The sequence below is a fragment of the Equus caballus genome, chromosome 15, assembly GCF_041296265.1.
Source record: "Equus caballus isolate H_3958 breed thoroughbred chromosome 15, TB-T2T, whole genome shotgun sequence".
NCBI lineage: Eukaryota > Metazoa > Chordata > Mammalia > Perissodactyla > Equidae > Equus > Equus caballus.
Genome location: NC_091698.1, coordinates 47,579,133 through 47,592,034, shown reverse-complemented (window position 1 = coordinate 47,592,034; position 12,902 = coordinate 47,579,133). Strand labels below are relative to the sequence as shown.

The following is a 12,902-nucleotide window of genomic DNA, read 5'->3' as shown; positions in this document are numbered from 1 at the left end:
GGGGAGGCAGCCTTTGTACTGCTGTCCAGGTGTTAGGAGGGTTACAGCGAGCTGATGTAGATTACCCTGAGTTGAAATCTACCTTTTTATTACGTCCGTTCTCTGGTCCCAGTTCTGCTCTCTGCTGCCATGTTTCCTAATTCTGAAGCCCCTCACACCCAGCACCGAGGCTGACAGTGTGGGAACATATTTGCAAAGGTAGCGAATCCCAGATGGCAGATCAATTGCCGAGCTCATCCTGGACCTTCAACTGGCCCCGGGACCCTGAATCCCTGATTCAAAGTGCCAGCTCCCTGAGGAAAGGTCCTAGCCTGTCAGCTGACCTTTCCCAATGACCCTTATTGCCCTGAGAGGCAGTGCAATGTAGTGTTAACGACATGGACTCGGACACCAGACTGCCTGGGTTTGAATCCTGGCTCTGCCACTTACTCACTGTGTGACTTTGGGCAGCTATTTACCCTCTCTGTGCCTCAGTTTTCTCATCTATAAAATGAAAATAGTAGTATCTACCTCATGAGGATTATTTAAGGAAATATTTGTAGAGCACTTAGAATGGCACCTGGTGCATAGGGAGTGCCATGTACATGTTGACAACAAATTAATTCTGAGGTTTTACCATGGAAGGCTGAGAAGCAATATCCCCAAGGGACTGGTCTTTCATGGCGAAGGAGAGAACTGCCCTCACCCTTGCCAGAGCTGCCCCCTCCCACTTCCTTCGTCCCCCACCGGTTTCCAGGGCGATGGGTACCAGATGGAGAAGAGCTGCCTGAGCTTCTTCCTCTCTGCTAAGCAGAGCAGGGAGCTGCCTTGTCAGCTGGGGATGACCCAGTTTCCTGGAACCCCAAACTGATGGGGAGCAAAGAGAACACTGTCCCCAGGAGAAGAGAATAGGCTCTTAGCCTTGAAACACTGGAAAGACCACAGCCATGTTTGCTCGTTTGCCAAGGTCATCGAGGGAGAAAACTAGGCCTGTGATGGAAACAAACTTCGGTGCTGGCCATTCGACCAGAAATGACCCAGCCAGGGCTGCAGTCCCAACAGCTTCTTCAGACTGCAGGAACCTGGGGTCTTCCACGCCTTAAACCTCCCACACCTCTGCTCTAATCCTGCCTATTTTTCTTCCACAGCTTCCAGCTTCATTTCTCCCTCTAGAACCCTCCCTGCTCCACCAGCTGAAAAAATGCCACTGGAGCTTTCCTGCGGGTTATCTGCCTCCACTGCCTGATGCAATTTAACAGGGTCACATCAGAAGAGCCCTCACCGAAGAGAAAGTGACAGCAAGCAGGGCCAAGAGAAGCAGCTGGAGGGCCATCAGGGCCAGTGGCTGGCAGCTCTGCCCTTTCGTCTCCCCAGTGGCTAGACAACCATCCCGCCTTTGGTTAAATTGCACAGCGGCCATCTCTGAGGGTCTGGAGCTTGGGAGAGCTGTACTTCACCGTGTGGGGCAGACATGGGCATCTCTCTCCATTCATTCCTAGGGCTGTGCTGTCTTTGCAAAGAGATAAGAGCTATTTTTTCACGGAGGCCTCTTCTTCAGAAGCAAGATGGGGAACTCTTAAGAACTCAGGCGTCGGGAAGGGAAAGTGGGCATATGAGCAGCTCTGCCAGGATCTAACATCAGTCAGGGGTCAGTGCTCAGGGCCAGCACCACTGGTTGGGGGCAAGGAGGCCACCACATCAGAAAGGCACCGCTTTGGTCCTCTTCTACCTTCTCCGCGTTCTCCTCTTCTGACCGCTGCTGATTTTTTTTGGTGGGGGGAGTCTCACACCACTTCCTCTAACACCTCTTCATCACTGTCTTAGCAACTGTCCTCTCAACATATTCCTTAAAAACCGTTGAGAAAGGTCCCACTTGTAGAGCCTCCACTAGCGATGCTTCTGGAATCATCCTATTCTTCGCCCAAGAGGAAGGCAGGCCTTCGTGCTGGGGGTGCTGCTCTGCCCAGACCAGCCAGGAGAGGGCAGACGGGACCCAAAGGGGTCCCTCTAAGAGCTGACTCATCCTGGAGCCGCTAGCCTCCCCTTCTGTCAATTGAGTCCTAAAAATATCATCAGCAACACCTCTCCTTGTCTGAAAGGCCCTGCCCTCGCAAGTACTCTGCAGGCCCCACGTCTGCAGTTGAGGAAACGGAGGCTCGCAGAGAGCAAGTCCCAGAGCCGAGGGCACACAGCCCAGAGCTGGGGACCCCTACTCACCTCTGACCGCCTGCGACGCTGAAAGGAGCAAAAGAAGCATGTGCCTGGCATATCCAACACCACCTTGTTATCTGGTAAAGCTATAGGTTTTGTGTTTTCCTATAGTTTCCCCACCAGCTCCTCTAGGGGTCCCATGACCACTGACACTTCCCCCCCACCACCCTATCCCTTAGTTAGGAGAACATCATGGTGGGCACCCTGGACATCACCTTGGGGTTTCCCTGGTGTTCAAGCCTGCCATGCTGACACCCCACCTTGGCCTGCTTTTCACTCCTCTTTCTGGACTTGACCATGTTCACAGTCTTTGCAAACCACCCCCTCCAAAGAGAAAGAGACAAGAAGACCTACCTGTGTGGTGTCTCCTGGACATAGCCAGATGTAACAGGCATACCTCAGGCAATACATGAGCACGGTAAGAACTTTCATATGCCCTATTATGGGTTCTCCTGCTGTCCAATTGATGAACCCAGGCAGCTCCCCGTCCTGGGCACTGACCCCCAAGAGTTAGGTGTTGGTTGTTAGACAAAGGTGATATATTTTTTAAAGCCACAAAACGGATTCTAAGTGTGAAACTTTAGAATGATAAGGTGGCGCCAAAGCAGAGAAATAGGACAAGGCTTTTAGACGGCTAGGCTCACAGGACTCCCTAAATCACAGCCAATGGAGCCATGGCCTTTGCCCACAGGCCCCTGTCAGAGCCACTCCCCAGAGGACCTTGCTTACCTGTATCTCACATGCGGCCTGCAGGTGGAAGATCTTATAAAACGCCTCCTCCACGGTGTCCCCTAGAGCAACCACTCCATGGTTTCTTAGCACCAGGATCTGCAGAGGAGCAAATGTCCAATTAAACTGTCAGCCTTTTAAAATTGAACTAAGAGGGAGAGATTTTTCATTTTATTCAGATCAATTTCCATATCCAATCCCGGAGTCCTCCCCCCAAACTCCTTGCTCATTTCCCTACACAAACACCCCAAGGCTACCCTACATGTGTCTTTAACCCTAAGGAAGAGAAGATGCTTTTTAAAATCAGACTCAATAGCTTGGTGAGTTTCTTTGGGCAATGCCTGGATTTTCAGGCCTTGGAGAGCTTAGAAATCTGGAAAACCAGTGTTTGTGTTAAAGTGAATGAAATTACTTGATGTCCAATATGAGAGTCCAGCCTCACAAGCAACCTCTTGCCCTGTGACTTAGTCACCTTGGGAGTCAAAACCAAAGAGGGGGGCTCTCTGAGGGATGGCTCTGCAGAAGCAAGGGAGTCACGTCACCTCTCTGGACCCCAGGTTTCTTCTGCACGAACTCCGTGAGGCCCTGGCAGTTCAGAGATCCTACAGTTCTATGAAAGAGGCTGTCGTGACCTTCTAATCAAACTCACTGGTTTTACAGAGGAGAAAATAGAAGCCTAAAGGAATTGAAAGTCTCCCAGCTAATTAGGGGCAGAATCAGAACTGGAACCCAGCTGTTCTCCCTGTTGGTGCTATGTTTCTGACTCAGCCAGGTGCACGTAGAAAGGAGGGAAAGAAACAGAAATGAATTTATACCAAGAGCCTAACTCTCCAAGACCCAGGTGCCAGAAACTCCTCTTGGTTGGTTTTATCCTCAAGAACTCTCTGAAACCAGAAGATGCCCACCTGGGAGCTGGGACACAGATCCATGTGTCAGATGTGTCCTTGCATACCTGGGCTGAGGCCTGGTGGCCTAATCATCACATCTTCTCTTGCTGAAAACAGCTGGAGTTTTTTCCTCTCAAGTGCCAGAGAAGTGGAAAGAGACCCTGGCCCACAAATGATTTTGCAGATAACAAATGCCTCATCTCTCAAACGCTCGTAGCATTTCATAGATGTGAGCATCGCATCCCTCTCCAGGCACTGCTAACGAGGCTTTAGAGAATGTCAGGAGACAGTGGCAGGGACTGCTCCTCTGTGTCAGAGATGGGGAGACACAGACTCTCAGATGGGAAATGACTCAGGCGGTGACTGCCTTTCGAGGACAGGAGCAAGCATCCATCAACCCAGGCTTGGCTCGGAAACTTCCCACACTAAGCTCACCACCCGTGATTACATGCTGTTATAAAACAGACTTTAGGCTTCAACCAAATGATGATGAGATTGCATTCTTTTTCTTTCAGGTTAGCAAAAAAAAGTGATAACACTCAAGCTTGGAGAGATCGCAGGGAAACAGCATTCTCATATACTAGATGTTGTTGGGGAGGAAAGGGCAACTTGGCAATATGAAGTAAGAGTTTTAAAATGTGCACCCCTAGATATTTATCCTAAGGAAATCATCTCGAGCATACACAAAGATTTACATGAAAGGATTTTCATCACAGTGTTGTTTACATCAAGAGAAAATGTCGGGGGGGGGGGGAGGACCTTCCAATGTCTAACTATAGTGGAATGTTCAGGTAAATGGTGGCACAGCCATTCATACAACGAGGCATAACTTAAAATAGCAACGTAGAAAATAGTTAATAACATACAAAGGTCTTTACTGTATATTGCTAAGGGAAAAAAGGAGAATATATTTTATGATCCTAGTTTTGTAAATATATGTGAATATATTTGGAGTGTGCACCAAAACCTCAGGGTAGTGTGGCAGAGAGAATTTTACTTCATTTATTTATGTGCAACCTCTAAACATTGTCCAGTGAACCTGTGTCACTCATGATGTTGGCAGTCCCACCCCGAAGCATCTTCCCAGAACAGCTGAGCCAAACCTTGCAGGTGGGTCCAAGGCACTTCTGCAGGTTGATCCGATCCGCTTCCTGCTCCATTTCGCCATTGAAGTCATAATAGGCCATGTCCCCCACCAGCAGGGCGTTGTGGGAGACAGGCAGGAGGCCCCACTTCATGGCTGACACCTTTAGTGAGATGACAGAATGGTTAGCACCTGCAGCTGCTGCAGCCCCTGTGTCACATTTGCCCTTTCCTCCGAGTGGCACAGTTAAGTTCTGCTCTGGGGACTGGTGTGGGGAGGGAACAGCACATGAGAAAGGCTCTCCCCTTTGACTCTCTCCGCCTGGTTGGGGTCTTGCTTCCTTTCTGCTCTTCCACTGTCTTTCCATCACAGTTTTCACAGCAGCCATGTCAGTATATCACCTTTGAAAGCTGCTGCAAAGAATGTCCTCGAGAGAGCGAGTGCTGCTGCCCGCTCCCCACTTCGCTCTCGTCCTAGGACTCTGGGAAGAGGCAGGGCTGGTGCAATGGGCACCAGGCTGGAGTGCAGCAGAGCCCAGGGTCTCCTGGGGTGGGCTGGTGGAGACCCTTAGCCTTGAGGTCAGTGCAGAAACAGCCACAACTCCTCACTAACAGGGAGCCCATTGAGAAGCCCCATTTTACCAGGAACGGGGCACTACAAGTGCCAGGGAACGGGGTTAAAACCTGTTGTAAGCACCATACCCCGTGCCCTGCCTTTTATTAAAAGCAAGGAGTGTGGAGAGGTTGAGGAGAGCTTCTTGCCCTCCTTCACTCATTTTGCCCCACACCTAAGTCCGGGCTCTGCGGAGATGGACACTCGACATGAATACATCATTCGGTCTTGGTCCAAATTCTGGAAGGTCTGAGCGCTGGTAACCGGCGTGCTTCACTGAGAGCCACAGGCCAGTGACAAGTCTGCTTTGCCCCAGTGGGTGTGTGGCCTGGGGGTCAGTAAGATGGGGTGAAGGTTGAGAAAACACCCAGAACTGGCTGTCTGCTGTCTTTCCAAGTGATGTTGCAGCGTCTCAGGGGCACACGGAAAAATTACCAGAGACGCTTGGGGGACAACCTGCTCCTGGAGAGTCTTCCTCCTACTCTCTCCCAGTTTTCCTTGCTCTTGTCACCACCTCTCAGCTCACCCTGGGCTACGAAAAGTGAGCAAGTCCAGGTTCCCACCATCTTATCTTCTATCAAGATCTCTCCTTACCAGAGCCTGGCTGTGGGGAGCGGGTGCCAGCCCTGGGCCCAACAGGACTGACCTGAGTAGAAACTCAGGAGGCACCGTCACCTGACTAAGCGGTGGCAGTCATGTATGTGGCAGGGCGGAGGACGCAGCGGGGTAGACATTACGCATCTTTACCTTATCTCTCCAAACCAAGACTTCCGTAGCTAGAAAAATGGAGAGGATGAGAGTGCCCACGTTAGGCATTCTTTCTCCTTACCTCGGCCTGAGTTCCAGGAAATTTTTCCAGAACTATTGTAAATGATGAGATTGCTACCAGCTTTGGGGGCTTATGTCTTTCCTCGGGGAGAATCTCGGAGAAACGGTACCATGGGCCTGCTGCCGGCCTCAGGGAGTGAAACGCTGGCTGAGGAGCTGGCACTCACCGCTGCTGTGGCTGGCGTGTGCAGATGGATAATGCAGCGCACGTCAGGTCTGGCTGCGTAGATGGCCGAGTGCAGACAGAAGCCCGTGGTGTCCACCGGGAAGCAGCTGCTGCCCTTCTCCACCACCTCTCCTAGGATGTTCACCTTGATCTGGTCCAGGGAAGAAGAAGAGACTTATGGCCGCAAGGCAGGCAGAGGCCCTCACTCCTCTCCCCGCGGGTGGACCAGTGCACGCCTACCCACCCACGTTCACTCACTCCACCACACCATGAGCTATGTCTGTGCTTGGCGGTGGGGGGAAAAGACCTGGTTCCTGCCCTCAGTCAGCGCCCAGTCTAACGGGGGACACAGGCCATTATAATTCAGCATGAAAAATGCTAGAGCAGTTTCTCAAACTTTACTCTGCCTAAGAATCACCTGGAGAGCCTGTCAAAAGGCAGATTCTGACTCAGCAGGTCAGGGGTGGGGCCTAGGAGTCTGCACTTCTAACAAGTTCCCAAGTGATACCTATGCTGCTGGTCCACAGAACACACTCTGAGTAGCAAGGTGCTAGAAGAGAGTCATTCACAGAATTCTCTAGAATGGGATAGGAAGAGTCTTCAATCCCATAAAACAGGGATCAGAGAAGCCCTCCTAGGGGAAGTAACGCCTAAACAGGGCCTTTTTCTTTTGTTTTTACTCTTTATTTTGAAAATTCTCTTTCATCATATACAAAGGTAAAGAGAATAGTATAATGAACACATGTACCAATCATCCAGAGGCTAGGTCCTAAAGGACAAGTGGAAAGTAGTCACTGCTCCTATAATCTGCTTTTGACTTCAGGTGGCTAGTAGGTGTCATGGCTAAAAATCACCCACTCGTGGGTGAGCGTGTGCACGCTTGTGTGTATGCACATAGTTGCTGGCGGCTGTGGCTGGCCTGGCATACAGTTAGGCCGTGGTGTCCCCTGCTCAACATAAGCAATCTCACAGAACGTCATCACCAGAGAAGGTCACTTTTGACTGTGACACAGCAAGACAAATAAACCACTCCTTAATCATGTCTAAGCACAGACAAAGCAACACTGTGCAAGCCCCAAAATGCCCAGCACCCCCTCTCCTGGCTAACAGGAGACACGGGTGCTGCTTCACCAACGGCAGCTTCAGCCCCTTGCTCCATTCCCTGCCTGCCTCATAGAACTTCCTTCTGACAGCGCACCATCCAAGGTGACACCTCCATCCTAGGACCCTCCTCCAATCCCAAAACAAGCCCCTCCTAACACCCTCTTACTGAATAGCCCTCTGGTCTCCCGGGGCCAGCTCCCTGCAGCTGGCAGTTAGCCAACTTATTGACTACACATGTTCCTGGGCATGAACAAGCTGGATTTTAGTTCCTAAAAATCAGAATAGCTTTGGCCCTTCAAACTGCAGCACCACAACATCCTGAATGCAGCACAAGGGGCAGCTCCACAGACCACCCCCCTCCCCCACCCCGGAAAGCCCAGGCAGACAAGATGATACCAAAGGACGGAGACAAACTGCTGTGGGGAAGGGACATGCTACTGATATCATTTGCTTAGGCAGAAGCTTCAGTAAGATGTTCGACAAATCCCCTCTTACAAAAGTCTATTTTAAGTGAATTTTACAGAATGAACACGACTTCACGGTGGCTGATCCCTAGAAGTGGCTGCAACTCCCCTGCCTCGGGTCTTAAACCTGAGAATGTCCAACGCTGACCCCTGGTTTCCCTTCAGCCAGCTCCCCCACCTCCTCAGATGTGTGGCCTACTCAGACTTCTGTCTCTGGGATGGTCTCTCGGATCTCAAAGATTCCTTATCTCGGCCTCGGATGTGTGGTCTGTTGTCACTCAATCGATCACAGCCTAGCAGGGCAGCCACTATCCCATCCAGTGCCTTTATACATGTGAGGAGACAGCTACCCGCTCTTGAGGACAGCCCCAGGGGCACGGGGCTTGGTGTGTGGACACTGCCATTGTGCAAATGCAAAACACAAGCCCCGGGACAGGACATGTTTAGTGAGCAGAGCACAGGTCTGATTTTACCCTCTCCTCTCTCCGTCACCAGCCGGGCTCCCTCTGCAGTGTACAAGCTGCACAACCAAACACAACAACCCTAACTCTACACCCACCCCACGAACATCCCATGACTCCCAAACCTGTAGCTCTAGGCTAGATCTCTTCCAAACCTAGGATAACCAAATGCCAACTGACTTCTCTCTAGAACGTCCCACCAGCTCCTCAAACTCAGTCCCACACTCCCAGACCAACGGATCACCAGGCCCACTAAGCCTGCTGCCCAGAACTTCCTTCCCGGCTTACTGTCTTAGCCCCAACCAGCCGGCCCAAAGTCAGTCTGCCCCACACTGCTGTCAGAGTACAGTTTCTACGACGGAAACCTCATTGCATCACTCATCTGCCTTGCAATGCTTGAGGCTCTGCGTGTCCAGCAGAATGAAGCCAAAGGGCTCTAACAAGGCCTTCAGTGCCATTTATCATCTGGTCCCTGTCCCCCTCCCAGCCTCTCATCCAGAGACTGAATACAGGAGCCAGACTCAGCCACTCACCTGTCCTCCCCAGTGCACCGGGATCTGGCCTGCAGCTGGGCTTGGCATGCGCCGTGTTCCTGCTGAGGACACAGTCGCCTCTGCCCAGCCTCTCCCTGCTGCCCTGGTCTAAGTCTGCTTATCCTGTGCGCTCCTGAGGACTCACTCCTTCACACCGTTTCCACCTAGAAGCTCCTCCTTTGCCCCCTCCACTTCCTTCAATACCCTGACTGCCCCTTCTCTAGGCTCCTCAAGCTTCCTTTGTCTCTATCAGAACACTCTTCACTCTGAGCTCAATCACTGATTACCTCGCCTCTCTCCCTCACCCGACCATGAATGCCTTAAAGACAGAGCCTATGCCGTCCCTGTGTCTGTGGTCCCAGTCTGGCTTGGCCATGACCTCCTTGGGTGGCCCCGTGTGAGTCATTTACCCTCCCTGGGACCAGTGTTCTCTCCTGCCTGTAAAGTGGCCTTGGCAGTCCTCAAAGTCCTGCCACACCCAGATACTCTGTGACTCTGTCAGCCTGCTCTTTTAACTGAGTCCCTGGACTCAACATATGAGCATGTCTCAAGGCTGGCAGAGGCCCCGAGGTGGTGTCCTCCTCTCCCAGGCACATGGCACAGCAGCCGCAGCCCACTCACCTAAACTGCTCCTAAGACAGTCCCCTCTACTGCTTTCCTCCTCCCACACAGAAATCTTTCCTGATCAAAACCAGCTTCTGAAAGTTTCTTCCTACCACAGCTAAAAGGAGGAGGAGAACTGAAAGTGGTCCCAGACCCCTGGATAACACGGGCACTAGACGAGTCTTGCGTTGCTTGAGATGAAGCATTGGCTTTCATTCTAATGTATTCCCCAATCGGGAAGGCCTCCCACTCCCAGCCTTTGTGGTCCAATCCCAGGCTCAGGACTCCAGGCCCCTCCCTCTCCGCTCCCTCCTACTGCGCTTGCTGCCTGCATATTGCGTTTGGTCTCTTGGCCACATCATGCTCTGGGCACTCAGTTTGTTTTTGTGTCATTGTGTCTTCTCTGCCCCACCAGATCACAATCTCCACAAGGTACAGGACGGCAGTGACTAATCTGGAGATGACCTATCACTGTAGGAGCAGAGGAAGTGCTGTCATTTCAATAAGGAATGGGCAATGAGATGCTGGACTATACTCACCAGACTGGATGCTGTGACTTCACTGCAAGAAACTCCCTTAGGGCTAATCAGGAAGTGGTCCTGCTCCTTGCTGACTCTCAGCTGGAGGAAAGACACGTTCTCAGTGGCAAGGAGGGAGAGGGGTCATTTCCAAGGAGACTCTGCTTGAGTCCCCTCTTCCTCTGAATCCACTACACCCAAATCTTCCTCCTAAAAACACTTATCTCCACCCCACTGCCCAACCCATGAGAGATGAAGACGACTCGGCCTTTGTTTGGAGCTGGGAAATGGAGCTACAAGATGAATCTCCCAGTGGTCAAGGGTAGCCCTGGAAGTAGGATCCAAGAGTACCCAGCTCTTCATCCAGAGAAATGTCCACTGAGCAGGTTATCTATTTCAGGTGACCATGGTGGTTGGAAACCTTGGAAGGGCTCATTCCCTGCATTTTGGCCAAAGGCCACCAGCAGTACCATGGCCATGCCAAGGGCCAGGAGTTCCCCCTTTGAATTTTGTGGGGTCCACAAACACAGTACTCCACCCCACTCCAAGATGCTGTCCTCACCGTGACGTAGGTGTCGCTCAGCTGGGCCCAGCCATAGAGGTCCAGGAGTCGGTAGACGCTGCTGATCTTGCACCGCATGAGCCGCTCCCCCTTGGCCAGGTTCAAGGAGTCGGCTGTGTGGAGGTCATTGATGGGCGTCATCATGGAGAAGTCTGCGGGGGACAGGGCAGGGACAAGGCAGCTGTCAGGGTCAGGGGCTGCCATCTGCCAGCTTCCTTGTCCTAGTCCTCTCCAAATTCTCATTGGCACTGCAACTGCACAAGAGACTTCTGCCAGCCGGGAATTCAACATTCTTTGACCCTTACCCAGGGGAAGAAAACCCATAGAACACATAGCTGTGCCCAAAAAGTCCTGTGCATATTCGGGTAAGAACAGCATACTTTTGGCCAAAAATTGTGGCAAGACTCAAGGCCACCGAATGCAAGTTCTCAGAACGCCAAGTTTACCATAAATCCTAAAGACGGACATTGAGTAAAATCAAGAATAATTTGCTGAGTGGAAATATGGGTACACTTCATCAGCTGGTTTTAATGAAGAAGTTTCTGATCATTAGGCCTGCTATCATCATTTGGTTTAACTATGCCTTGTAACACAACTTATTCTCTGATTGGGAAACAGGGCAAATAGAAAGCCAATAAGCCAGGAAGTACATTCCTCAATTTTTTCTGCCAAGTCACAAACTTCCAGAAGTCACCGTGGCTGTGGTTGGCTGAAGGGCTCGAGGCCTCAGGGGGGCCTCATCTGTTCCCCTCTGGATATGCAGTCCCTTGGTTATCTATGATTCTTTCTGGGAATTTTAGGGGGGATATCCCCCCAAAAGAGATTTGGAAATGTGCCTAGAGAGCTTGACAGTCTTGTCCTCAGGGCACCCAAAGGGTCCAGGAATTGTCCCATTAACCATGATGACTGCTGCCTGCACGCTTCAGGAAGGCAGAAGAGGGTGTCTGAGCCCCAGAGCTCTGATTAGTTAGTGTCTAGGAACCAATAAAAGAATCAATAGGAAGGGTTTCAGCTTAAAACGATGTCTGGCTGGGAGGCTCCTGATGCTGCCTCTCCCAGCATCCCCCTAAAAACTTTAATGGATTAAAATGTCTTTGGAAGCTTCCACCATCTCTATAAATCTCATTGCTACACAATGTGAGGTATGTCCTGTATCAGCTTTGCCATTAGTCGAAAAGATGAGATTGTCTGAGAATGTGAGGGTGTATGGGTGCTGTTGGGCCCACAAAAAGCAAGCAGAGCAAGCCTCAAACACCCCACATCATGAATACATGCTGAAAGGGTCTGTGCCCCCCAGAGGTGGTACACCTCCAGGGCACGCGTCCAGTAAATGTGGTTGACAGGGACAGAGTGGTTCAAAGGCCTGGCTGAACTGGCAAGAGCAACGAGGAAATTCCAAAGGCAAGGATTTCTAATGCAAATTGACCAGTCTGGGATCCTTCCTCCTCTCCAGGCCATGCCCAGACAAGAAATTACCTCTTTACTTCACCCCTGGAAGCAAGAAGGGAGGCAAATCAAAGCAGAAGGCCCCTGGGCAAAGTGGGGGAGGGGAGGGGCTGCTGCTGAGAGGGTCTTCAGACCCAGAGTTCTTTGAATCCTTCTCTTACAAATAACTTTGGAGTCCTATTGATGGCCAGAATAGGTTTGAAGACACTCACTCCGTCATGTCTGCTGTGTCCTGTATCAAAGAGTCCCCCCTCCCACCCTGTGGAGCTTCGCTGAGAGGATTACCCACCCACAGGCCAGAGGTGGGAGAAGAGACTGGAGGGCACCACAGGAATCCCAATCCCCTTCTCTCAGGGTCTTAACAGAAAGAATGCTTACTCCGGACCAGCCTCACAAAAGTTAGGACGGCTGAGCACCAGGTTTATGACTCAGATCTAACTGAGCCGTTTATTCAAAGTACTTAAGAAAATGCAGAAAAAGATGAAAACTCACCAAACCTCCTGAAAGCTAAGACTGAAGGACACATTATTGAGGAAAAAAAATTGAAGGTAAATGGAATTGGACAAAGAACCACCTATCTGGGTTTGAACTTACGACACTTGCGTTTCCCCTCTCCACACTCCCTGACTCAGACACCCTGGACGCGCACGGATTGGATTTTCAGGCATCCAACTGTCTTCCTAACAAAGGCTGATTGGTGAGGCAGTGGGAATGC

At 51.1% G+C, this 12,902-nt stretch overlaps 1 protein-coding gene across 6 annotated transcripts in view; it reads right to left on the bottom strand.

Moving 5' to 3' along the window:
• Positions 1 to 12,902, bottom strand: part of ADD2 (adducin 2) — a 103,197-nt gene that overhangs the window by 23,493 nt on the left and 66,802 nt on the right. For all 6 annotated transcript variants that reach the window (XM_023618940.2, XM_023618941.2, XM_070236268.1 and 3 more), the window contains 5 exons: positions 10,742 to 10,893; positions 10,201 to 10,281; positions 6,498 to 6,647; positions 4,910 to 5,053; positions 2,920 to 3,018 (listed from right to left, as the gene is read on the bottom strand). In XM_023618940.2, coding sequence (XP_023474708.1) covers positions 2,920 to 3,018; positions 4,910 to 5,053; positions 6,498 to 6,647; positions 10,201 to 10,281; positions 10,742 to 10,893 — 626 coding nt within the window. The remainder of the gene's footprint in view (positions 1 to 2,919; positions 3,019 to 4,909; positions 5,054 to 6,497; positions 6,648 to 10,200; positions 10,282 to 10,741; positions 10,894 to 12,902) is intronic.